We start from the raw sequence: 26,928 nt of genomic DNA on the forward strand, positions 1-26,928 counted from the left end.
GAAGAATTTTGATGGCTTATATGTGACGGGAGACTTTAACCTCAGATCTGTGTTCTGGACGTATGACCCACAAGCATTTGCTATGGTGCCTGGAAATGTGCATCAATCACAGGAAATAATTGTCATTAATGACTGTTTTAGTGTAGGCCTCACCCAAATTAGTAATATTTGTAATGATTTTTTTTCTTGGTTAAATCTTTATTAATTCTATTGTTCACTATAACGTAACTTTTGCCGAATTATCAATTTAAAATTTTGTTGTACATCTCAAACTCTTGTACATATTTATTGAATTTCACAGCTTTCCATTTATTAATAGTTGTCCTAGTTGTCAAAATTATTGAATTTTACAGCTTTCCATTTATTAATAGTTGTCCTAGATACATATTTGATCCCTCTAGTTTAAGTTCCCTAAGGAAAAATGGTAGAAAAATTTGAAAAAGTATATTACGCTATGTTTTAAGGGTTTAAAATTATGTTTTGAAACGTGAACTTACAAAATCTGTAGAGGGAGAATAATCATTACAAACTACTTTTGTGGAATTCAGTTGTTTTCAAAATTGCAGGCTCTTTGCTCAGGGGCAGGGAACAGCTTTCGATAGTCGGACATAGCAACGAACAAAAAACAATAACAGTACAGTGAAATGATTAAACATCGCCACCGTTGAAGTGCTGCTTGCCTTTAATAAATGTGTAGAGGTGGCGGGACCAGTCTTTACGAAAACATTGTTTATTAGCTGATATGTACTGGCGGAAAGTCGTCGTCCGGATGAGGAGGTACAGACCCTGGGGGAAAAGTAGCGAGCATTTGCCTTCCCGAAATTGGGCTGCGCACTTGTTTGAGCGGGCTTCTCCGGCTAGCAAATCTGTTGAGCTTTTGATGAATGATGTGCAAATTCTGCGACATACATTTTTATTGCTGCCCTGTCACGCACTACTAGCGACACTAGAATTAGACCGAATAGATAAATTAATTTTTTTTTTGGAGGGTCGACTGACTCTTTCATTTCATTATTTGCGACATTAACCGTGGCATATAACGGAAACAATGCCTGCATCGGCGCACAACAGCACTGCACTCGCTTCGTACATTGATCAGCCAAATTGTCTGTCTAAGCAGGCCGAGCAGCGCGCGTGCCCTGCGTAGTAATAACCGTAGTAATGGTATTCGATGTATAATTTAACAAAACGACCATCTGAGCCTTTACTGGCGCTATCATTTTGAGTTGCGTTTGAGGGAACAATGCAGCCAAGAGCCGATTAAATATTTTATGGGTCATTTCTATAGACAAAAACGAAAGGACTCCGAACTAAGGCGACGAATTAAGACCTTTGCAATGGTGGAGGCGATACATTTGTGGAAGAGCTTTCACGCCATATGGTCGACTGAAACTTTTTTTCAGCCATATTAATTCAACATGATTTAACGAGATTAGGAAGTTGGTTCCACCCGACGTGGCGAATAACACTCTTATTTTACTCGAAAGCTCTCTGGTCGGAGAACACACTGGTATTTGATAAAATAACGAGGCTCGTGGGGTATTTAGTTTTCTGTAACCATTATATGAGCCAGAGCTAAATACTTTTTATAAACGGGATATACAATCAGTGATTTGATAGGTTTTCTTTTGTGCCCCTTTTTATTGCACGCCTTCGCGCTGTTTTGTATAAGGAACCGGAAGAAGGACGTAATTTGAGTTTTTCTGCAAATGATTTTTCCTCTACATTTAATCCGGGCACAAAACTGTGGTTTCGTTAATTTACGTATCCTATCGATTTGCATTTCCTTCCTACTAAAGTGGCAGATGAGGTGGACGGTGCAGCCGAAATTTTCTTTGCAATTTTCCGATGCTACCCAACCAACGACAGTATTTTGCAGTGTTGGACCTGAACGCTTGTGACGTATTCGTCCTTCCCTAAGCAATTCGAAAAAACTCAGAGCCGACCAGCATGTCGATGCGTTTGGGATTTAATAAGTTAGGGTTTGCCAGGAGCGATTGCAGTTTTTCTGGGTTATACCCTGAGTTTGGCACTTAAACTTTAGGAGCAAAAATTGTATGCGATTTGAGGGCGTCAGAGACTCTCATATTATGATTTATTGTGTTCTTATGTCTCGATGTAAACTTATTTAATATTTGTGCTCTAAAATATAACCAATATTTTTTAAATTTAAAACGATGCTAGGAGACAAATTAAACATTATTGTTTTGGGAGTAAAGAGATGAAGCTTATTTATCAATATCGAATAGGTTTTTACAGCAAAAGAGCGCTAATAATTTTGTTAAAATTTTGTTTTTTACTCAGGCTACGAACAACCGTACGAAGCATTGGACTACAAATATCCTGCGTCGTTTGCGACTCCCCTTCAGGTGCTCATAGAGGCAAGCAATGGCGCCTCGGACTACGGAAACAAGTTCGGGGAACCAGTAATTTCCGGATTTGCAATTTCCTATGGATTAAATAGTGCAGATGATAATAATCAGCGGAATGAATATGTAAAACCAATTATGTTCAGTGGTGGCCTAGGCACTATGCCGGCAACAATGCGCGAGAAGCTTCCACCGACTCGTGGTCAGTTGATAGCCAAGATTGGAGGCCCCGTGTACAGGATAGGAGTGGGGGGCGGCGCCGCAAGCTCCGTAGAAATACAAGGATCCGGAGATGCGGAACTTGATTTTAACGCCGTCCAGCGGGGAGACGCCGAAATGGAGAACAAGTTGAATCGGGTAGTGCGCGCCTGTCTAGAACTGGGCGACCGAAATCCTATCCTGGCCATTCACGACCAGGGGGCTGGCGGCAATGGAAACGTCCTCAAAGAACTGGTTGAGCCAGGCTTTGCTGGAGCAATTATATTTTCTAAAGAATTCCAGCTAGGCGATCCCACAATTACCGCCCTTGAGTTGTGGGGTGCTGAGTACCAGGAAAACAACGCAATTCTCTGCAAGGCAGAACATCGTGATCTGTTAGAGAAGATTTGCCGGCGCGAGCGCTGTCCCATAAGCTTCGTGGGTGTGGTGACTGGGGATGGGCGAGTGACACTGCTAGAAGGGTCTGCCCCCAAGGATTGTGAGCAGGCTCTGAACGAATTAAATCAAAGTACAGAATACCCTTTCGATTTGCATCTTAAGTATGTTTTGGGTGATATGCCAAACAGAACATACGTCTTAAAACGCGAACTGAGGCAGCTAAGGGAACTGTGTCTTCCAATTGACTTGCGGCTGGACGAGGCTTTGGAAAGAGTTCTTAGCTTAGTTGCTGTGGGTAGTAAGCGCTTCCTCACTAACAAGGTTGATCGCTGTGTCGGAGGATTGATCGTGCAGCAACAGTGTGTGGGCCCGCTTCAGGCTCCACTTGCGGACTACGCGTTAACCACTGTCTCCCATTTTAGCAATGCCGGCATCGCCACTTCAATTGGTACCCAGCCACTCAAGGGACTTCTTGACCCTGCCGCAATGGCTAGGATGTGTGTCGCCGAAGCGCTTAGTAACCTCGTCTTTGTAAAAATAAGCCAACTCGCCGACGTCAAGTGCTCAGGTAATTGGATGTGGGCTGCAAAGCTGCCCGGAGAGGGAGCCAGGATGTTTGACGCCTGCAAGGAGCTCTGCAACATTCTTGAGGAGCTGCAAATCGCTATCGACGGTGGAAAGGACTCTCTGTCCATGGCTGCCAAGGTGGCCGGCGACACAATAAAGTCCCCGGGAACTCTCGTGATCTCCACATACGCTCCCTGTCCGGATGTGCGGCTTAGGGTTACTCCTGATCTTAAGGGGCCCAGCTCGGACTTTAAGTCTGTGCTGCTCTGGATAAATCTAGAAAGCAGACTTCGCCTGGGTGGTTCAGCTCTGGCTCAGGCGTACGCTCAGCAGGGCAATGAGACACCCAACTTAACGAGGAGTGATCTGCTTTGCAAGGCATTTAAGATCACTCAATCGTTGTTGGTAGATGGCCTTCTTATGGCAGGACACGATGTCAGTGACGGAGGATTGATCGTTTGCCTATTGGAGATGGCTATCGGTGGACTGAGTGGCCTCAGAGTAGACCTATCAGAGTCCTTGAAGTCTCTAAAAAGCTACGATGCAGCTGTCGAGAAACTGAATCGCCCCGAACTAGCTCTTCTTTTCGCGGAGGAGTGTGGATGGGTAGTGGAAATATTAGATGCAGACCTAGAGCGCGTTAGATCTATCTACAATAATGCCGGAGTGCCGAACTACTATATGGGCCTCACTGATGGATTTGGACTTGATTCCCGAGTAGTAATTAAGCACGATGCGTCAGAGCTGCTGAATCAGCCACTCCGTCGGGTATACCAAAATTGGGAGCGTACCAGTTACGAGCTGGAGAAGCTGCAAACCAACTTAGAGTGCGCCGAGGCTGAGTATAACAGCCTTAAATATCGCCAGGCGCCGCAGTACAAAGGTCCCTTGAACATGGAGGCCGAGCTTATTCTCAAGCGATCCTGCGCCCCAGTTCGAGTGGCTGTGCTTCGAGAAGAGGGCGTCAACAGTGAGCGTGAGATGATGGCCTGCCTGCTAAAGGCAAACTTCGAGGTGCACGATGTCACCATGTCGGACCTATTGCAAGGTAAGCAGGACTTCCTTTTATACACAATTTGAAAGCTGCAGGCATTTTGTTTTAACCAAAACGGTAAACAGAAATAAGCGTTGGCCCATCTTGATTTCTATGTTTTCAAACACTTCCTCTCCATCCCTTCCCACCAAACCATTTTTAACCTGTAAAAAAAAATCTGTTTAGCTAAATTAATATTAATATATAAAAATATATATTAATTGCTTAAAAAAGAACTAAAATATAATATGAGGTTGTTTTGCGGTGTTTTCGCCAATTCTAGTTTTATCTCTAAGCGCATGCTTGCATCGCTTTTTTGAGTTGTTTTTGATTGCTGCAAAGGGGGTGAAGTTTCTTGCAAATATGAATTTTTCTGTCTATTGTATTAGGATATTTGTATTCAAATGAGTGTATAAGTTTTTTTTTACAAGTTTGCCTGTTAAGAGTCTGTGGTTCTAATGTGGTTATATTGGCTTATAAAAGTAAGTTGGTGGTTGGTGTCCTATATACACCTAGCGTTGATCTTAGTGCTGAGTTTATGGAAGTTTATATACGGTTAATTAGGTGTTTTGGAGCGTTTCCGTAAATGGGCATACAGTAGTCTATTTCCGAGATGAGGATGGATTTTACTATAGAGGAAAGGTGTTTAATGAAGTTTAGGGGCGTGCACAGTTTGGTTTTTAATTTGTTAATGTGGGTGGACCAGTTATATCTATTGTTTAACGTGAAAGCTAGGATTGTTGTGTTATTAGTTTCTGGGATATTTACGGTTCCGGTACGGATTTGCGGTTATGTGTAGGCTTTGGCAACACAAAAAGGTATAAGTCTACAATGCGGTTTTTTCTTCTTTTGTGTTTGATAATAAGGTGGAAGTCGTCAGCATAAGCAGTGCATTTGATCTGCCTTGGTAGGGCTTTTATTTTAGTTAGGGAAATTGTAGGAAATTAGGAAAAGAATGAATGAATGTGATGATGAACCTTGCGGGTTGCCATTGCCGAAAGGAAAGCTGTTTGACAGATTTTTTCTGTTTTTATACCATTGCAGAGGGTATAACAATTTCAGTCAGAAGTTTGCAACGCAGTGAAGGAGACGTTTCCGACCCCATATATTCTTGATCAGCGTCACAAGGCGAGTCGATCTAGCCATGTCCGTCTGTCCGTCCGTCTGTCCGTCCGTTTCTACGCAAACTAGTCTCTCAGTTTTAAAGCCATCGGGCTGAAACTTTTCCAATTTTCTTCTCTCTATTGCAGGTAGTATATAAGTCGGAACCAGCCGGATCGGACAACTATATCTTATAGCTCCCATAGGAACTTTCGGGGAAAAAAATTTAAAAAAAAGTATATTTTCGGTGTTTTTTAACATATAACCTTCTAAGCTTGGAAATAATATTTTTAAATATGTTTTGAATTTCGAATTAAATTTTATCAAAATCGGACGACTATATCATATAGCTCCCATAGCAACAAACGGATAATTAGTGGTAAAATAATATGGAAAAATTATATCTTCGGTGTTTTTTAACATAAAACCTCCTACGCTTGGAAATAACATTTTTTATTTGGTTTTGAATTTTGAATTAAATTTTATCAAAATCGGACCACTATATCATATAGCTCCCATAGCAACAAACGGAAAATTAGTGGTAAAATAATATGGAAAAATTATATCTTCGGTGTTTTTTAACATAAAACCTCCTACGCTTGGAAATAACATTTTTTATTTGGTTTTGAATTTTGAATTAAATTTTATCAAAATCGGACCACTATATCATATAGCTGTCATAGGAACGATCCGAAAATTGGTAGGGCTTTTTGACATATTATCTTATAATATTGGGAATATAAATTTTTAAGAATTTCGAATTCAATTTAATAAAATTATTGATTTTTTTTATAACTGCAAGGGTATACAAACTTCGGCTTGCCGAAGTTAACTTCCCTTCTTGTTTATAATCATTTTTATATTTTTCAAATTTCATTGTCGAGAGGAAAGCTGTTTTCCATTTTTTTAAAATTATTTTTATATTTTTCATGAAGTTGAAGACATAGTTTCTGATTCTGGGGCCTAGCTTCCATTCTTGGAATTTGGGTTTTTGGGGTTTAAGGATAGGAAGGACGATACTAAGTTTTTAATCATGGGATAGGAGATGCGTTCCATACCAGGGGCGGGGCCTTTGAGGGAGCTAAGGGCAGATAACATTTCTGTAATTTGTTTGGCTGCTTAACTTGGAATATAATTTTTTGACGTATTTAAAAAGTGTTTATTAGTTCTAAAGGAGTCAGAGAAGTTTGTGTCCTTGGCTTCTTCTAACCACAGGTCCCCGAAAGGATTGACTATTTTTGTAAGGCAAATGTATGTGTAAGGGAATTGTATATAGCATATATTTGTTTTGTTGGGTAAAGGCCGTATAGTCGTTTAATGTTGGCCCAAATTATTGATGGGTCGGAGTTTGGTCATATATCGGAAGTAAAATTGTATGAAGCTGTTTAATTTGCTCCTTTAATAGCTCTTCTATATGTAGTGTTTGCTTTTTTAAATGCTAAAATGTTTCTTGTGATTATGTTTCGTTAGAAGTTTTAGGAGTTAAAAAAATAATAAATTTAATTTTTTTTAATTTGTGCAAGGTTGTGTACAGAAACTGAGTTGCGTAATGATGTTGGAAAAAAGTGTCCAGTCTGCTTTGTTCCGGTTAAAGGATGGTTTAAAGAGAAAAGATGTGGAGGAAGTGTTTGGGAACATAGAAATGAAGATGGGGAAGTGATTTCTACTATGAAGGTCGTCAATCACTTTCCAACTAATTTCTGGGGCTGTGTCAGCAGTAGAGAGAGAGAGAGGTTAATGTGTGTGAAGGTGTTGTGAGTGGAGTAGTGGTTAGAAGATATGTCATTGAGGAGAATATAATCCGAGCGGTCTATGAATTTGGACATAATGCTTCCTCTAGAGTTGATTTGATCTCCAATAGGGGTGCCAACTGTTGAAGTCTCCTAAGACGTTTGTTGGAGATCTGTTTGGAAGAGGACGTTTTGGAGGTCGGTTATGTGAAACTGCTTGGTGGGAGAGATGTAGGTGGTGATCGTAATGCCTATTGCTTCAAGGTCAGGGTTCAGTGGGTGCTTTGTATGAGTTATGGATTTGTGCACTAGGATAATTGTCCCACCAAATGCGTTTGTATTGTGGCTGCAGTATATAGAAAAGTTTATGGTTTTGGGGAGGGATACAGTGCTTGATATGTGGGTTTTTTAATAAGTTCTCTTAATAAGTTCTCTTTTGTAATTTTAGGTAAATATTTCGATATCCTTTAATATGCAATTGCAATATTTTTTAGCATTAATCTAGTAAGTAAGGAAGTTAGGTAGTAAGGAAGTTAGATAGTTTCCATATCGCAAGAGTCGGTTGAGGCGTCTCCCGGTTTTTTTTTATTCGAATTTTTGCTTGCAGCTTTGAGCGATGCGAGAATGCGCTTTGAAGTAGAGATTGGTAGGATTTTTACTGGATTAAAGGGGATTTTCTTGGAAGTTTGTGGCAAGTTTAAGGTGTCTGTTTTCATGGTATTTGTTGTATTAAGATGCATATGATGTCAGAGTTCTGGATGTCGTTTTGCCTTGTTGCGTGGAATTAGGTCATTTGAGGTGTTGAGGTCCTGTAATTTCTTTAAGTGTAGCATTGTTTTGAGTGTGGGATGTGTTTTTGGTGACTGTTGAGTATGACAGCGGGGTGGGTTTTGTGTTGCGTGACTTAAGGATTGAGAGGGCTGTTCTGCAGTCGAATTTTTTGGATTTGAATTTTACAGTTCGCGCACTTTGGAGGCCTTGTTTCATGCTTGTTTGGTCGAGATGATACCTATCTAGGTAGTTGTAACAAATTTTGTTTGACTTACAGATTTTTTGAACGTGGCCATATTCGAAGCAGTTGTTAAGGGAATGTATTCTCGAAGTGCAGTTCTTTGGTAACCGATCATAATATGTTTCGGAAGTACGTGGGTATTAAATTTGAAGATAATGAGGCCTGTCTTAAAAAGATTTTCGTTTACTTTCTTAAGAATCTTTCTTACTTATTTACTGATTTTTCTAAGGTCCTTAGAGTAAATCACTCCTTTCGTGTAGTTTCCTTAATGTTAACGTTGGCTGCAAAAGCTTTAAGTTGCATTAGTCTACTGGAGTGTAAGCTGGTTTTAATTTTTTTTTAGGAGTGTACCGTTTCTAAGTTTTTTTTGCATTCGTCGGCATTACCATCACAGGCAACTTCAATTTGTTTTTTGATTAGGAATGGGGAGATGTTTCCGAGGTTAGCGTTTGGATCGGCTAATAATGACATATTTCTGTGCTGGGTTTTTTAATAATTCTATATTTTTAGAAGGGTTTAGTGGACCTCGATGAGGGGGTCCCCCATCTCGCCGTCGTTATTTTTTTTTTTTCTTCTTTTAATATGAATTGAAATATATTTGTTAATATTATTTTTTTAGTCTACATCTAAAAATTATTTCTTAATAAATAAAGTCAAGCAAAAAATGTTTATGAAAAACACGTATAAAAAACACATAAAAACAAAAGAAAAAAAATAGCCTCAAATTAAATTTTAATTTTGATATTTTTTTAAATTACAATGCTTTTATTCTGCTTAATATTATGGCCACTTTAATCACATTAGAAACCTTAAAAATAAAGAAACCACAAATGTAAAAAGAACAAGAAAGAACGGTTGTTTGCCCCGACTATCAAATACCTGTTACTCAGCTTAAGGGACCAGCAAAGCTATATAGTAATGCGCCACCTACCTATGTGGGCGGCAGAAAGATTTACGCGCTTTTGGCGTTAGGTTAATAGATAGGTATTTTTAAGACAAGCTAAAAAATTCTTTCTAGCATGAATACTGTAGGCGCTATAATTTTTGGTGGATTGTGGGCGTAAAATGACCTTGACGCAGAAATCTGCACGCCAATTCCTTTTCTAGCCTTTATGGGTTTCGAGATCCCAGCGGTTATACTTTCATACGCACAGGCGGTCGGACGGACGGACTGACTTGGCTAGATTGGCTCGACTAGTGATCCCGATCAAGAAAAAAAAATACTTTATGGGGTCGGACCCTCTTCCTTCTACTATTTACATGCTTGCCGTCGAATACCTTTTACTCTACGAGTAACGGATTTAATAATAAATAATAAAATTAACTAAAAGCACAAAAAAAAACAAAAGAAACTACAAGAAAAGTATTAAACAAAAACTTTAAAAAAATGAAAATGATTTTTTCGACTTAATTGCATAATAATGCATAATTACAACCGTCACGCGTCGAGAAACCCGTATGCACGCTAAGATAGTGTAAACTATAAGAGCTAAAGGGTTGGTACTTCGTGTGCAGATTTCTGGGCTTCCTACGCACCGCAAGTTAGTTTCCTCAGGGTGTCACGGCCACTCTAACGCCCACAATTTACTCATCGATTACTTATCGATTTACCTAAAAGCACCCAAAAATGGTTAAAACGCTACATACATTAATACGAGTACATATCTCCATTTCCCTTAGTACTCTTAGTAACGATTCGAGGTATTCAACTATAGCGTTCTTCATTGTTTTCTCTTAGGTTTAAAGTTCTGAAGAAAAATATGATATACCAAGGTCGGAAAAAATATCCCCACCATAAACTTTTTGCACAAGTACGACATTAAATTAAGTGGTATTTGGAGCAAAAACATTTTTTTTATATACTTGGGGTCTATCATCCCATAAAACGAACCAAATAAAAAATGTTCAAATCTCATCACAACAAAATACTTTTTTTTTGCGTACCAGGACAGGCCTAGGATAATTTATCAACATTTCAGGGAATTTCAGAATTTTTGGATTTCCAAAAACTGTATAGGTTAGAACATACCGGGTTATAATATGCAACCACTAGTTATTAAATAATAATTTGAGTACGCCATTAATTTAAACTATGGTGACGCAATTATGAACATAAAATATGTATTTTACCATGTACCTTGACTTTAAAATCATACATGTGTGTGTTTTTATACCCTTGCAGAGGGTATAATGACATCAGACAGAAGTTTGCAACGCAGTAAATGAGACGTTTCCGACCCCATAAAGTATTCTTGATCAGCGTCACTAAACGAGTCGATCTAGGCATGTCCGTCCGTTATTCTGTCCGTTTCTACGCAACCTAGTCTTTACATTTTAAAGCTATCGGGCTGAAACTTTCCCAAAAGTCTTCTTTCAATTGCAGGTTGTATATAAGTCGGAACCAGCCTGATCGGACAAAAAAACACTTTGGGCGAAGGCGTCGACTTTATAACAGCCCTTACTCAGCTAAATAGGGTTTAAGAGGGATGGAGATGTGCGTGCTTGTGGGTCGCGCTACCTATCGCTATTTTTTTCACAGTAATGTTCAGATAGGGCTAGGTCACAATGCGGTTAAGTTTGATAGCATACTTAGATATTTGGGCTTAGTGCTTATCTTTCTTATGCTCTTGGACTTTTTAATACAAAATATATTTAGATCTCTGCAAAAAGAAATGTCTTTTTCATCGTCATTGCAATTTGCAGTTTTTGTGGGCAATAAAAACGATTTGAATTACCGATCAGCGAATCTCTTTGGTATATTTTGCAGCTTTATTATTATTAAACAAAGGATTTCCCTTGGCATTAGTAATTTCTTTGTGTTAGGGGCAAAAATCTTTCTTTCATCAAATGTATGATTACTGTTAAGAAACCTAGTTAGATACTTAAATGGCAGGTAAGTGCTGGCTAATTATTCAATGGAAGTGGAATGAAATTCACCGCTCAGGTAGGTTAGATCATGCTGTCACTAAAAGTTGGTTAGTCTTGACTAAGAAACATAATGAAGCCTGTTTAAAAGAATCAGCCAAAGCTCTGCATCTCTAAGTTTAGATGCCTTCCATTAAGCAAACTAATTTTAAAGTCGCCGGTTATTACAACGTCGTCATTGCAGCATGCCCTTTCTGAAGATCTCATTCGAATTCATCCCAAACAGCTGAAGGGTTACGGGCTGCTTAAATTGTTTTCGGCACCAGCCGGGCGCAGTAATGCAGCAATGCGCACGTGCTCAAATTAAATTGAATTAAAATAACCGGATCCACGGTTGGATTAGGCCTTCTCAGGTTGTTTTTTTTAGGGGCACCGTAGACTCTCAAATTAGCTGCGATGTTTTTAGCTCCTCAATCTCACCAACCCGACCGCCTAGAATTCGGTCTTCTTCCTCTCCTTAAGATTCTCCTCCCCGGCGGCCTTTCTCTCTAGTTGGTGCACAATTTAGTTTAAATTAGATGCTAGTGCTGAGGGTAATGAGGCAGTTATTATTGCTGAAAAATTAAAGTATGCGTACACAAATTTGCGGGAACTTTTGAGGAAAAAAAACATGTTAAAAAACCTAAAAATTTTTAACACTTTTACTTTTTCTTATATAAGTTGAAATGTACAAAATGACCCAATTTCGCATCAGAAAAAGTATGCATACAAAAGAAATGTAAAACTACGTGATAAAGGGAAAAAAATTCGGTTAATTAGTAAATAGTAAATAGTTTGCAGAATGCAATCCTCTGTATAAAAAGTTCTTGAAAATTTCAATTTATCTGGTTCCTGTGAGTCAGAATTCCGCTTTGGTAGACCACCAAAGCTAAATGAGCGTGATAAGAAAATCGTTTTGAAAACAATTAAAATAAATTCACAACAGCCTCCCAAATTAAAAATAATTGGATATAAAAAGATTCTTCATAACGACACTGAATGCAAAATTTTGAACAATGTGTACTATAACCGTACTGCCCTCTTACAACTCATATCATAAGTTAGCAAAATCAAACAAATTCTCCAGAAAATTCAATAATAAGCCCTAAGAGTTTTGGTAAAAAAGTGATTTTTAGCGAAGAACGCCAGTTTTGCATATTCGGTATAAAGGGCCGTAAGCTTGTGTGGCGAAGGACTGGTACAGCCCCAAAACCTTGCTCCACCCGTTAAGTACGGTGTCGGTGGCGTTATGGTTTGGGGATGTAAGGCGGCCAGTAAAGTTTGGAATCTCGCTTTCATTGTATATCAACATTCTAAAAGAAAATTTACAACAAAGCTCCGCGAAAGGGACTGGAGGATGACTTTTGTTTCCAACATGTCAACGACCCAAAGAATTGTGCCATGAATACGAAGTTTTGATTGCTTTATTATGTGAAGAATCAGTTAAATTCGCCACCGCAGTCCCCAGATCTCAATCCAATTGAGCATTTGTGGGACCTCCTAAGGCGCAGGATTCGACAGCACAAGACAAATTGATAGTCCAGGAATGGAATATAATATCGGTGAAGGACACAAGAAAATTGGTCCAGTCAAAGCCAAAGGAAAAGGATAAGTGTTAAAAATTTAAGAGTTTTAAAGTTGAAAAAAGGTATTATATGTACAAAAAAAAAATCAATATTTAAGATTTTTTTAACATTTTATTTCTTAGCTCTTAAGTTCCCGGAAAGTTCCCGGAAATACTTTGCCCACCTAGTTCGTTCAAAATGTTATCAATTCTTAGGAGTGAAAATTTATCAGACAGAACTATCTGACGATAGTCAACTACTAGTAGCCATTTCTTTTCGTTTGAACCCTGGAGGGTTTTCTTTGGGAAAAGTAGAAGTGGGCTTTAGTATGTTGATAAAAATGGTTTGACTATATTGTCTTTAATTCATTTCCCTAAAATTATTATAATATTATTATTCAAGACCGAATAAGTCAGTATATTTTTCACAGAGTTTCGTTAAATATTGTTCGAATTACATTATAATCGGAAATTGATTCACATTTCAAATTTGTTACACTAATCAATTGATCATTACGAGTTGTGTTGAATTATCGGACAAATATGTTCGGTTTTGTTGTGATAGTATTGGCAATGTATTCGGTATTTAGGTTGAATCTTCTGATTTTGCATATATATAGTATCAGTATCGGACATTATTTTGATTTTTCGTACTACTTAAGATCTGGTTGGTAGGAGAATTGTATTGTTATCAGAAGTATGTGTTATTGGAATATATATGTGAATATCTATATTATTTGGTCTTATTATAGACCAATCCTCTGTAGGGTTAAGATCTTTTTCGCAGTTTAATTCTTTTATAAAATCGATTCCTATTATTCAATCACATGGAATTGCAAGATCTTGATTTACAATATGAAAATTATTTGGAATTATATGGTTGTAACCGCTATTTCGGTTGTAGCCGTTATACTGGGAATACCGATTATTTTGGTAGTTACCTATAATTATATTATTATTATACTATTATATATATAATGTTAAGAACTATTAGGCAGTTTAATTCATTTATAAAATCGATTCCTAATATTCCATGGAATCGCAAAATCCTGATTTACAATGTGAAAATTTTATGGAATTACATATTTGTCTGTTTGGAGTTCTATTGGAGCAAGTCCTTTGGATTTTATCATTCCCTCGCCCGTTCCTTGAATATTTAATGTATTTTTTATTTTATATTGGTAAAGATATCTGAATTTTCTTTTACAAGCGGATAATTTGTTCCCGTATCCACAAGGAATCCAAGCTCCTTCCCTGTTTCTGAATTAATAAATGGTACGAAGATATGGAGATTGAAGTTAATTTTATAAACCGTTGGTATTTTTAAATTTTTTGTATCTAAAGGGGTCTGGTAGTTTTCCGAAACTGGCTGGGTAAAACTGATATTATTGTTTTGTTGTGTATAGCCGTAGTTGCTGGCATTTTGGTTATTTGTGTTTCCACTAAAATTTCCACGACCTCTATTATAAATATTGGTCGGATTATTACAGTTTTGACTATAACCATAATTGTGGTTGTAACCGCTATTTCGGTTGTAGCCGTTATACTGGTAATGCCCATTATTTTGGTAGTTACCACGACCATTTCCTCTACCTCTACCATGATAGATACCTCTGAAGTGGTTACTCCTATAGGCCTCTTCTTGAAAATAGTATTGCGTTGGTATTACCCGTCGTCAGTACTACATTGTATTTACTGGGTGACACATTCATTGATGAGAAGTTGCCTGCCTCAAGGATTGAGTAGGCCACGCTCACAATTTCGACCATTGTGTTTATAGCCGCTTTGGTGATGAATTAGTCTGCGTGTTCAGCGGGTAATCCTTCATCAATTAAGTAGGTTTCATAAGTTGTCACCTACAGTTGTGAATTTTTCTGCTGTTTTTCCTTTTTTTTTTAGTTTTTGCCATTTTGCTTTAACTTTAACTCGTAGAGTAAAAGGATGTACTATATTCGTCGGAAAGTATGTAACAGGTAGAAGGAAGCGCTTCCGACCCGATAAAGTATAAATATACTTGACCAGGATCAATAGTCGAATCGATCTAGCCATGTTTGTATCTCTGTCTGTCCGTATGAACGCTGAGATTTTGGAAACTATAAGAGCCAGAATAGGCAGACTTGGCATGCTGATTCCTGTGCTTCCTGCGCAGCGCAAGTTTCATCGGGGTGCCACGCCCACTCTAACTCACTTTAATACGCGAAAATCTGTGGCGCTTACAGTTTTTATGATAGAAACAAAATTTTAACTGAATTGTGTTTGTTTCATCAATTTTTATCGACTGACCTAAATAAATCTGTTTGCCGCCCACATAACATCTACAGAAATAGCCGGTAGGTGTCGCCCTAAAATATCGTTTTTCTGATTATATATCTCCATTTCCCTTTTGCTCCATTAAGCTGAGTAACGGGTATCTGACAGTCGAGGCACTCGACTATAGCGTTCTTCCTTGTTTCTTTTTATAATTCCGTTTATAAAAGATTCATTTTGCAGTGTACAAAATTCAGGCCACTATTTTTGATTTTATGACTTCAACAGCTATACCTTCAAATGTGCCTTTAGTTAGGTTTACAAATTTTAAGGTTGTGATAAATCTTTCAAGGTTGATTTTCTGTCTGTTGAATTCTGGAATAGCATTTGCTATATCCTTAATATATGCCCGTTGAGTAACAGTATCGTCCGGCATGTTAACAATAGGTGTTGTCTGATTTCGCAATCAGAATCAGCTGGTTCCTGATTTGATAATTTAGATTGAAAAAGTACAGCTGGAATTGTAAAATTATTCAAAACTTTCTCTTCTATTTTTGGGTTGTCAAATTCAGATTCTTCTACCTGTAATGGGTCAACTTCTATTGGATCTGATGATTCCAATTGTTTAGTATAGTTGGTATCGAAATATTTAAATTATTCCTTAAATTTTTTTTTATTATTTTTTTTTTTACTTTTAATAATGCTTAAAATTAAAAAGGCAAGTTTTTTGTGTTTTTTTTTTTAATTTTATCCAGGTTGTTTCCGGGACTCTGGAATCTTTTCTTTAAACACCTCTTGTGTAATTAAAAGGCTTTTAAAATTATTTAATTAAAATTATTATTTATTATAATTAAAATTATTATTAATAACAACAATTATTATCAATAGTATTGTTATTGTTTCTAGATCAATATTTTGAGATTCTACTTTATTACCGACGTTCGACGTCCAATCGAAAACTTTTGTGTCTACAATATATGGCGAATTCTTTTTTTGAATTTCTTTTACTTTATGTATACTATTATTCATAAAGAACAATTAGTGGATTTATTGGGACTAGTTATTTTTTTCACATTTCAGATTTACAATGTGTCGCTCTATATAATTAAAATATCTGCCATATGATTTTAGTATAAAACCAAACAAGGGTTAGTAGCGCTTTCACGCATCAGCTTGAGTAGAAGAGATAAATATTAAATGAAACTTAGGCATCGGATTAGTGCAGTGTTTGTTCCGTTACTTCGCACCAGTGCGAAGTTCGCTTTCAATTTACGCCAGCTCGGTATTGTGTTTTGCTGCCTCTCCAAGTGTCGATGCCGTCGTGGCTAAACTTAACCAACCTCCGTTGGCGCAAGAGTTTATTTCTCTTGCCGCTCCTCTTCTTTTAGGGTTTGGTCTTCATTTGTTGTCGTGGCCTGTACTCAGCTATTGTGAGGGGGCGTGGTCCATCGTTTGGATATCCCTCTAAAGCTTCTTGTAGGCTCGATGCGTCTCTTTGCTCGACAGGACCAGCTTCCCCTAGGCCAACGTCGTTGTTGATACTCATTGGATTTGTAGGTGTTGGAGGATTTGCCATGCCTCCCACACTTTTATCCTGATGCAGTTGCTCATGGCCTTTGGTGCCGGTGCTGGTCCTCGCACAGGCAGTAAACAGGTGGGTGTAGCAGCAGAAAAATTCTTCGTAAATCTTTAGTCTTGCTCAATCGGTTCTATTGGCCTCCCTCACGTTTCTTCAACGGATACATAACCCGCTTTCCCTTCTGACCATTCACTCGATTCGAAGATAGATTGAGGTCTGAAAAAAATGTAATCAAAATAAAAAAAAAATTAGTTTGAGATTTACACCGTGCGAATTGTTTTCAAAGTTTGCTTTAAAATTACAGAACTTTTTTCGAAAAAATCGACATACCACCCTCAACTTTGTCAACATTCTAAACTAAGTCACTATTATTAAAAAGTGAAAAATTCCAAAATGTTTTTACCTGAACATGTAAAGAAAAGGTGATGAACGAATTTGAGAAATAAAACCAAGTCAAGGCCACCCATATGAAAATAAGTTTGGTCAAGGGAAAAGTAGGCGATAGGACCTTTAACACATAACCCAAATTTATGGTATAAATTAAAAATGTTATCTTTAAATCGATCATTCAATAAACTTTCCAAAAAACAGTTAGAAAAACGGCTTCATCGCGGGATGACCCCTTTAACAACCATTACGATAAAAATTGCAATAAGGGAGTGTTTTCAAGCATTTTTAGCATGGTGGTGTGTACTCAGTATTTGTAAGTTAAAACATTCTATATTAATCGTATGGTTTTGGTAATCGAGAGTTAAAGTGAGCGGTCCACTTATATACACTTTTTAAAGCACTACCTATTGGGTTTTAAAGAATTAGGGAGATTTTGTTGAAATTATTGTAATTATAAAAACCACCCTTTTCGATTCTTGGAAAAAAGGAACGTTTTTTGATTGCAACCTTAAACTAAGCGAAAACTCATTTCCTTGCTAAAAATTTAAACTATACTTTTATTTAATGTGTTAATTGGGGTTAGCCGAAATCACTTAGCGTTACCATTGACCAATATATAACTTAAATATAAATGATAAAAATACAAAGTAAAATTAACCATTAATGTTTCTATGACAACTTCAAGATATATTCTTCTGATTTGTTTCAAATTTTTTGAATGCATTGAATATCATATTAAAACGATTCTTTAAAAGTTTATTATCAGCATCCGTCTGTCCGTTTCTATGCAAACTAGTCTCTCTGTATTTAAGCTTTGGGACGAACATTTCCCAAAAGTCTTATTATTATTTCAGGTAGTATATAAGTCTGAACGTGCCGGATCTGACAACTATATCGTGTAGGTCTAAGTTCGATATAAATATAACTCCTGAAAATTTTATGCTTATGTTTTTAATGAACACTTCTTTGGTTTAATTTGAAAAACTGAAATCCAATTTCTTCATTTAAGTGAACGCAAAAGAAACCAAATGCAATTGCATTTGTTTGATTTATACTTGGTACTTACACTTGTTCATTTATTTTAATACGCCAGTCAGATAGCTGTTCTCTACTAAGAGAAGGTGAATACCTAGCTGTCTTGTTGCTCGACCTGGTCACCTGGAGCGTATGGGGATTGCAGTGTCGTCAGCAAATGTAGATGTTGTTAGCTGGAGGAACAGAGTAGGCCCTAGCGCGCTTCCTTGCGGGACTCCAGCTTTGATAATGTTGTCGTCGGATGTTGTTGTGTTGCACTTTACCGCTAAGGTTCTGTTGAGATACGACTCAAGTAGCTTGTGAGTGTAAATGGGCAAGTATGTTTTGAATTTGTGCAGGAGGCCATCGAGCCATACTTGATCGAAGGCTTGAGATACATCGAGGAATATAACGATGCAGTATTCCCGATGCTCAAAGCCTATGCGTATATCTGATGTTATTCTGTTAACTTGTTCGGTTGTACCAAGGTTTTGACGATGAGCAGGGATGACATTGTGTGCTCCTAGATACTGTATTATGCGAGTTAGAAGACATTTTTCGAACAACTTAGACAAACACGACAATAAACTAATTAGTCAGTACGATGACGGAATCGTGTTGTTTTTCCGGGTTTCGGTATTGTTATAATAAAAGATTTTTCCATTTTTCGGATAGTACTTAGGATCCCTGTTGAACTTATAACCTTTTCTATTACACAAAAAAATGAAATAATATCAAATTGATACCAAAACAAGAAAGGAAGTTAACTTTGGCAAGCCGAAGTTTGTATACCCTTGGAGTTATAAAAAGTAATCAATAATTTTATTAAATTGAATTGGAAATTCTTAGAAATATAAAAATTTATATTCCCAATATTATAAGATAATATGTCAAAAAGCCCCAAAGCTATAATTTGTTTCACATTATTTCCCACCAATTATCCGATCGTTCTTATGACAGCTATATGATAAAGTCGTCCGATTTTAATAAAATTTAATTCTAAATTCAGAGCTAATTAAAAAAGGTTATTTTCAAGCTTGTAAGGTTTTATGTTTAAAAACACAAAAAATATAATTTTTATTTCATGTTTTCCGACTAATTTTCCGATCGTTCCTATGACAGCTATATGATATAGTCGTCCGATTTTGATAAAATTTTATTCGAAATTAAAAACCAAATAAAAAATGTTATTTCCAAGCGTAGGAGGTTGTAAGTTAAAAAACACCGAAGATGTCATTTTCGTTTAATTCATGACATCAAAAAAGGATTGAAGCGAAATATACCTATTCGAAATTCTACTTGAACTACTTCAAATATGTTGTCTCGCACTCGAACCACTAAGTCTATGGCCTGTGTATCAAAAACGAACCGCTAGCCCTCGAAGCCACGCATTCATTTTTTTCCGAGGGAAAAATAAAAGGGTTAGGATGCTACCGCAAGCAATATCGTTTTTAACATTTTCGATCATATCAAACTGATATGGCACGTATCTGTGTAGTTATTGGAAAATTTCGTTTGCTTTATGCTTGTTAACAATTTATCAGCGAAAGAAAGTACAGCGGGCGACACGAGAGTCCGTTTTATGTCGAGATAAGAATTCGTACTGATTAAAAAGGGACAGCCAGCCGAATGCTTGGCCCAAGAATGCAAGAACTCAAAAATAAAAAAACTAGATAGAGATATCTTTCGCGATGCAATTAATATAAGAGATGGAATTAAGACTTTAATTAGCTGCTGTGGATGCGTGACCTGACAATTCTATCGAAGAGCTTAGAAATAACATCAATAGCAGAGTTTGAAAGTTCAATTAACATTTTTTTTCCAGTTCTTCAATGACTTTCGCGATCTCCTTTGTTTGAAACAATGTTGGTAGGTGTTGGGGCGGTGGTGGCTTGATCGCTGAAAATTTATGTATGTGTGTTTATTGGTACACTCGGAAATATTATCCAGTATCCAGAGGTAGCGGAGACTTAGGGGAGATACGGAGAGGGAGAGCAGAGTGCAGTGCAAGCGAGCAAGTTGGAAACACACAATATTTTGGTAAAGAACCCGGTTTCTTTGATAGCATCGATAACTTTCCTGGGGGAACTTCGCGATAGATTCCTTTCAGCACCACTTGCAGGCCCTTGGTGCTTTTTAGTTTTTACGTGTTTTAGCTTTTCCTAGCTTCCTCCAGGAATTTGGATACAGCTCGGAAATGTTTTTCAAACTTGGTCTAACACTTGTTTTGATGTAAATTTCCTTGTATGACCGGAAAAACAACAAAAACAAAAATTCAGTTACCATTTGAGATTTTTTCCCTTATGTAAATTGGTGTGGTCTTAGGTTTCGGTCTCTTTAGATCCTGTTCTTGTTCACTTTCTACTAGAAGCGCAAATCTATTACTGTTGGATCTTTCGGCTAATTTATTGTATTATTGGACGCGGTTTATTTTCAACTTGTTAACTATTTTGGTGTTCTGCAGGCCAAGCATACGCTTCTTATGGATGTAGCGATCTGATACGGTCTGTATTGCCGGCCCGCTGGTTAAATTTTGTTTTGGTTTTAATTTGTAGTCGTGGCCAGTGTATTTAGCGCTGCGGTCGCAGTCGATTCCGAAATAACAACCGTACATGGGTTATGTTGCCGTAGCTGTTGCTGGTAAATTAATTGTGAGTGCAGAAGTTTTACATCTGCATGTTGCTCGTGCGTCAGGGGTCGAAGGAGGTGATAATGAGGCCACTGATAAGTGAGCAAGATCGTGCTCTTTGGCTATATACCGACGGTAGGGTTGTTTTTACACTTCGCTATTACACGTTGAGACATACAAAAAGTTACCGTCTCTTCGAGTCGCGGAGCTTAATTGCGTTTTATTTTGTTCGTTGATCATTGATCCTTTAGCTTGGAGCTTATTTATTATAATAATAAAAAAAAATATAATTTCACTGATCAACTTCACTGACCAACAACGCCTAAGTTGTAACTTATTTATATATGAACTCATTTACAAAAGTAAATAATTTAAAAGGAGCTCATTTAAATATTATGACATTGATTGCAAATATGAGAAAGGCAGCATTGTTTTTTTTTTATAGCAAAACGTAGAACTTTTAAATTCGATTATGAGAGAAGTTCCCATTTTGTTGTAAAGCAAGCCTGTCAAACATTTTTCTTTTTGAAATTCAGTCTCTGTTTCACGTCTGGGGAGCGCTGTTTAAGACAGTTTGATCGAGAGAGAGAGAGCAATAGCGACGGCTTTGCCGCAGTTGCCATTGACGCAGTGAACTGTTGCATTTAAAGGCCTAACTAACATTACCAATAATTTGTTTCAGGAACTGCGAGCGTGTCCCAATACAGAGGATTGATCTTCCCGGGTGGCTTCAGCTATGCAGACACTCTAGGATCGGCCAAGGGCTGGGCAGCCAACATTCTCCATAACCCCCTCCTGTTACAACAGTTTCAATCCTTTAAGCGCAGTGAAGATGTTTTTTCGTTGGGCATTTGCAATGGTTGCCAACTGATGACTCTTATTGGATTTGTGGGATCTCCTGCCAGCGAGGTTGGTGTAGATCCCGATGTAGCCCTTCTCCACAACCGATCAGAGCGATTCGAGTGCCGGTGGGCAACAGTGAGAGTTCCATCCAACCGCTCTCTCATGCTTGGAAGCATGAAAGATCTGATTCTAGGCTGTTGGGTGGCTCACGGAGAAGGACGTTTTGCATTTCGAGAGGAGAATCTCATAACCGTACTGCAGTCGGAAGAGCTGGTGACACTACAATATGTTGACGATACAGGCGAGCCCACTGAACTCTATCCACTTAATCCGAATGGCAGTCCTAGGGGAATTGCTGGACTTTGCTCTACGGATGGACGTCATTTGGCTTTAATGCCGCACCCAGAGCGTTGTTCCGCTATGTACCAGTGGCCATATGTTCCACCTTTTTTCGAGGTTTCTCCCAAACAGGTTGAGAGTCCTTGGCAGATTATGTTTAACAACGCATATAATTGGTGTGTTAAGTCGGATTTATAAGAAACCACTAAAAGAAACAATTAAATACATTATACAATACACGAATTTATTTCCTTTTTGTAAAAAGAGTACCTTTAACGCAAATAAACTGTATTTTACTCAAGCTGTATAAGAATACCTTAAAAGATATAATGCTATGGACTGTATTTAAAGCTCATGTATTTTACTCACGGAGAAGGCCGCTTTGCATACCGAGAGGAGAACCTGATATGCTGTCTATCCACTTACTCCGAATGGCAGTCCTAGGGGAATCGCTGAACTTTGCTCGACAGATAAACGTCATTTGGCTTTAATGCCGCATCCGTACCATTGTTCCGCTATGTACCAGTGGCCATATGTTCCACCTTCTTTCCAGGTTTCTTCCAAAAAGTGGGATTTATTAGAAAGCACTAAAGGAAACAATAAAGTACATTCTACAGTACACGAATTTACTATTTGTAAAGTACCTTAAACGCATTTAAACCGTATATTACTCAAAATAGGCTTACAAAAATAAAAAGCTCATGTGAAATTTTTAACAAGAACTTGAGGTAGTTCGCCTTCTCCGTTGATGATGTCACATACTTGGATTTTGAGTACTGTTCGTTGGTTTGCACCACCTTGTAGACCATCATATCCAGATGTCGCATCTTCAAAGATTCTGGCCCCCGTATGACAGTCAGATATTGCCACTCTGGAAATAAAAGATTCAAAGCTCAAACTTCATCAATTAGACTACTTGCATACGAGGTGTGTTCAAAAAGTAAGGTGACTTTGTATTTTCAAGAAAAACTATTAATTTATTTAACAATATTAATGTTGTCCCCTTCAATGTAATCCCCCTCAGATACAATACACCTATGCCAATGGTTTTTCCAATCCTCAAAGCACTTCCCATAAGCACCTTTCGGTATAGCCTTGAGCTCTTCCAGCGATGCAGTCTTTATCTCTTCAATCGTTGCAAATCTCCGTCCTTTCATAGGTCTCTTTAGTTTTGGGAACAAGAAAAAGTCACATGGGGCCAAATCCGGTGAATACCATATTGCTGAGGCATTATTGTGGTGTTGTTTTTGGCCAAAAAATCTCTCACAAGCAAAGATGAGAGAGCAGGGGCATTATCGTGATGCAGAAGCCATGAATTGTTTTTCCACAATTCTGGACGCTTCTTTCGTATTTCTTCTCGCAAACGGCGCATAACTTCCAGATAATACTGTTTATTGACCGTACGACCATATGGTAAGAACTCCTGAAGCACCACTCCATGGTAATCGAAGAATACAGTGATCAAAACTTTGCGTGCTTTTTTCGGTCTTGGCTCACCTGGGCTCTTCCATTGTGACGATTGGGCTTTGGTTTCGATATCATAACTGTTGAAATTTGTATCTTCAAATATGCAAAAGTCACATTATTAATTATGCACACCAAAATGTGTTCGTTGTTGTCTTGACATCTATCACGCCTGTTCGTTGATCTCTTAACCTATCGATATTATCGTTCACTTCCTTTCTGGCATTGAGAGCGTGTGGTACACCTAAAATCTAATTGGGCGTTATTATTTATTCATTGGTGGTTGTCTGGTTAATACTTAATTGTATTTCTTCTTTATTATTAAATAACAATAGGTTATGGGCCCAGACACAGTTACAATGAATAAATGGTAACGCTTTGATTGTTACAATATAAAAGTGTATAAAAGTGAAAAAAGTTTAAAAGTGTTTGTGTGCATACGAATATGCAATTCTGCAAATGTACATACGGAATGTACATGAACAAAAAGGAGTGATCACTAAATAATAAAGGGAATCTTTAAAAGAATTAAATAATTTTTTTTTTTTTTTATATATTTCCACAGCAAAAAGCACACATACATTTAACCAATTCGCCGAGATCGTTCTAGAGACGCTTCGACGAATTTGCCGAAAATCTCCGCGTGGTGGCAAGACGGAGTTACCAGACAGTGCTTCTGTTAAGAAAAATTGTGGCTGTGATAAAGTTGCTGGAAATTGTTGCTGTGAAAAGTTGCTGTAAGTTGTTGCTGTGAAAAGTTGCTAGAAATGGTTGCCTTAAAAGATTGCTGGAGACTGTTTCTGAGGAGTGTTGCCTTTTTTTTTTTTTTTGATTTGCTGTTGGGTTTTAGAATCACAATGGATAAAGGGAAAGGAATATCAAACCGTTTGATGGTGATAAATATTCAATTTGGAAGTTTAGAATGAGAGCTTTGTTAGAAGAGTATGATCTTCTGAAGGTTATAGATGAATCGCATGAAGAAATGACTGATGAGATAAAAAAAGGCTGAACGAAATGCAAAAGGTTTAATAATAGAATACTTAAGTGATGCGTTTCTATCTTTCACTAATAGTGGGAGATTTTTGCAAACTTAGATGCAATTTACGAGAGAAGAAGCTTGGCATCACAACTATCTCTGCGAAAGAAACTTTTAGCCATGAAATTAAAAGGTGACACTTCACTCCTCAATCATTTTAAATTCTTCGACGATCTCATTACTGAACTTATCGCATCAGGAGCAAAATGAGATGACATGGATAAAATATCCCATTTACTTCTAACTTTTCCACCTAGTTATGATGGAGTTATAACGGCAATAGAGACTCTATCTGAAGATAATTTGACATTAGCCTTTGTTAAAACACGACTTCTTGACCAAGAAATAAAGCTTAAGAATATTAGTAAGGATGCTAGTATTAAAGTCTTGCAAGCAGTAGGTAAAAAGGAATTCAAAGATATTAAATTTAAAAATAATCCAATGCAGAAGTTAAAGAAAAAAGTGTTTAAGCCAAGTTTCAAAACGAAACCAAAATGTTTTCATTGCGGTAAGCTAGGTCATTTAAAGAAGGATTGTTTCTTTTTGAAAAGGCAGCCAAATCAGGATCAGATGGCAACAGCAGCCACAACCCAACCAGAGCATAGTTTTGCCTTTATGTTGAGAAGTGAAACTTCCAACTCAAAGACAAACGAGGTTTATACTTGTATACTGAGTTTATACTTGACTCAGGAGCATCAGACCACCTAATAAATGACACAGCATTGTTCTCCGAATATGATCATTTGGAATCAAATGTGCCCATCGAAATTGCCAAACGCGGAGAGTTTATCCACGCTACAGCCAAAGGAGTTGTGAATATTACCAGCTGCGGAAACCAAATCACCTTGCAAAACGTTTTGTATTACAAGGATATTCCACACAACCTACTATCAGTAAAGATAATGCAGGATGCAGGCATGACCATTGAATTTAATCCTGGAGGTGTAAAAGTAACAAAGGATGGTAAATTGGCCTTTAATGGAATCTGTGAGTACAATGTACCTATTATAATATTTCAATTGAACAGTAAAGTATTTTCGACTAAAATTTCAAATAGCAAATGAAAGATTAGGTCACATAAGCGTAGGAAATTTTTGGAAATAAAGCGAAATAGTCTTTTTGAAGATACTAATATTATATGCAATATTGATTTAAACCATGAATTATGTGAGGCTTGTATAAATGGCAAGCAATCTAGATTAAAATTTCAAAAATTTAAAAATAAGGAATATATTACACGACCTTTGTTTGTTGTCCATTCCGATGTTTGTGGCCCAATAACACCCTCCACCATTGATAATAAAAACTACTATGTAACTACATAGTAGTTTTTATTGATCAGTATACACATTACTGTGTAACCTATTTAATAACTTATAAGTCGGATGTGTATTTCTGTTTTAAGAACTTTGTAGCGAAGAGCGAGGCTCACTTTAATTTAAAAATTGTGAATTTATATATCGATAATGAAAGGGAATATCTGTCTAATGAAATGCGTGATTTCTGTATCGAAAAAGGCATCAGCTATCATTTAACGGTTCCTCATACTCCAGAGTTGAATGGTGTATCAGAACGGATGATCCGAACAATCACCGAAAAGGCTCGATCTATGATCAATGGTGCTAAACTCAATAAACATTTTTGGGGTGAGGCTGTTTTAACAGCAACTTATTTAATTAACAGGTCCCCAAGTAGAGCATTGCAAAAGATCAATAAAACACCATTTGAGATGTGGCATAACAAAAAGCCAACATTAAAATATCTGAAGATTTTTGGTTCGACGGTATATGCATTGAATAAAGTACAAAAAAGAAAGTTTGACGAAAAGTCAATTAAAGCTATACTTGTTCGATATGAACCAAATGGTTATAAACTATGGAATGAGGAATCGAGGAAATTTATGACAGCAAGAGATGTTGTGGTGGATGAAATAAACATGCTAAAACCAAGAGTTTTACATGGAAGAGATTCGGATGTTCAAAGTAATACTGTTGAACAAAATGATGAATCTTTAACTAAAGAAAATGAAGAGTTGGATTTTCCTTTAGTGGAAAATAATGAATCTGTTGATTTTGAATTAAATGAACAGCTCAATAAAAATTCCACATATCTTGAGAATGCCGATCCAGTCGTTGAAACTGGTGATAAATTAAAAGAAAATGATGAGGACGAAGAAATCAGACGTAGTGAAAGAATTAAAAGTAAACCCAAATTATCATATCGATTTTTAGAAAGATGTCTAATGAATACTCAAATATGCTTAAATGATATTCCTAATACCTTTGATGAGATTAAGTTTCGTGAGGACAGATCTTTCTGGGAGAATGCTATACAAGATGAACTTAAGTCTCATTTTCAAAATAATACCTGGACTTTAGTGCATAAGCCAGATAATAAGAACATAGTTGATTGTAAATGGGTATTTAGTATTAAACAAGGTGAATTTGGGAACTTAGTAAAGTACAAAGCAAGACTTGTAGCGCGGGGTTTCACTCAAGAATATATGACTG

The 26,928-nt window shown here is 37.2% G+C and overlaps 1 protein-coding gene and 1 long non-coding RNA gene across 8 annotated transcripts in view; one reads left to right on the top strand and one right to left on the bottom strand.

Annotated features, from left to right (window-relative positions):
* LOC108024072 (phosphoribosylformylglycinamidine synthase) overlaps nt 1-22,219 on the top strand; it is a 48,226-nt gene extending 26,007 nt beyond the window's left edge. For all 3 annotated transcript variants that reach the window (XM_017093844.3, XM_050889997.1, XM_017093842.3), the window contains exons 3-4: nt 2,305-4,581; nt 21,419-22,219. In XM_017093844.3, the coding sequence (XP_016949333.1) occupies nt 2,305-4,581; nt 21,419-22,116 (2,975 nt within the window). In that variant the 3' untranslated portion in view covers nt 22,117-22,219. The remainder of the gene's footprint in view (nt 1-2,304; nt 4,582-21,418) is intronic.
* LOC122817950 (uncharacterized) lies at nt 22,010-23,812 on the bottom strand. Of its 5 annotated transcripts, none has more exons than XR_007765209.1 (5): nt 23,416-23,812; nt 22,563-23,352; nt 22,288-22,505; nt 22,189-22,234; nt 22,010-22,123 (listed from the first exon to the last, which is right to left on the bottom strand). It is a non-coding gene; the product is annotated as an uncharacterized LOC122817950 (long non-coding RNA). The 5 variants fall into 5 exon arrangements; XR_007765210.1 differs by having other exon boundaries at nt 22,189-22,220; nt 22,563-23,341; nt 23,416-23,811; XR_007765208.1 differs by having other exon boundaries at nt 22,563-23,341; nt 23,416-23,811.
* Between the last annotated feature and the right edge of the window lie 3,116 nt (nt 23,813-26,928).

The sequence above is a fragment of the Drosophila biarmipes genome, unplaced genomic scaffold (assembly GCF_025231255.1).
Source record: "Drosophila biarmipes strain raj3 unplaced genomic scaffold, RU_DBia_V1.1 ptg000013l, whole genome shotgun sequence".
Classification (NCBI taxonomy): domain Eukaryota; kingdom Metazoa; phylum Arthropoda; class Insecta; order Diptera; family Drosophilidae; genus Drosophila; species Drosophila biarmipes.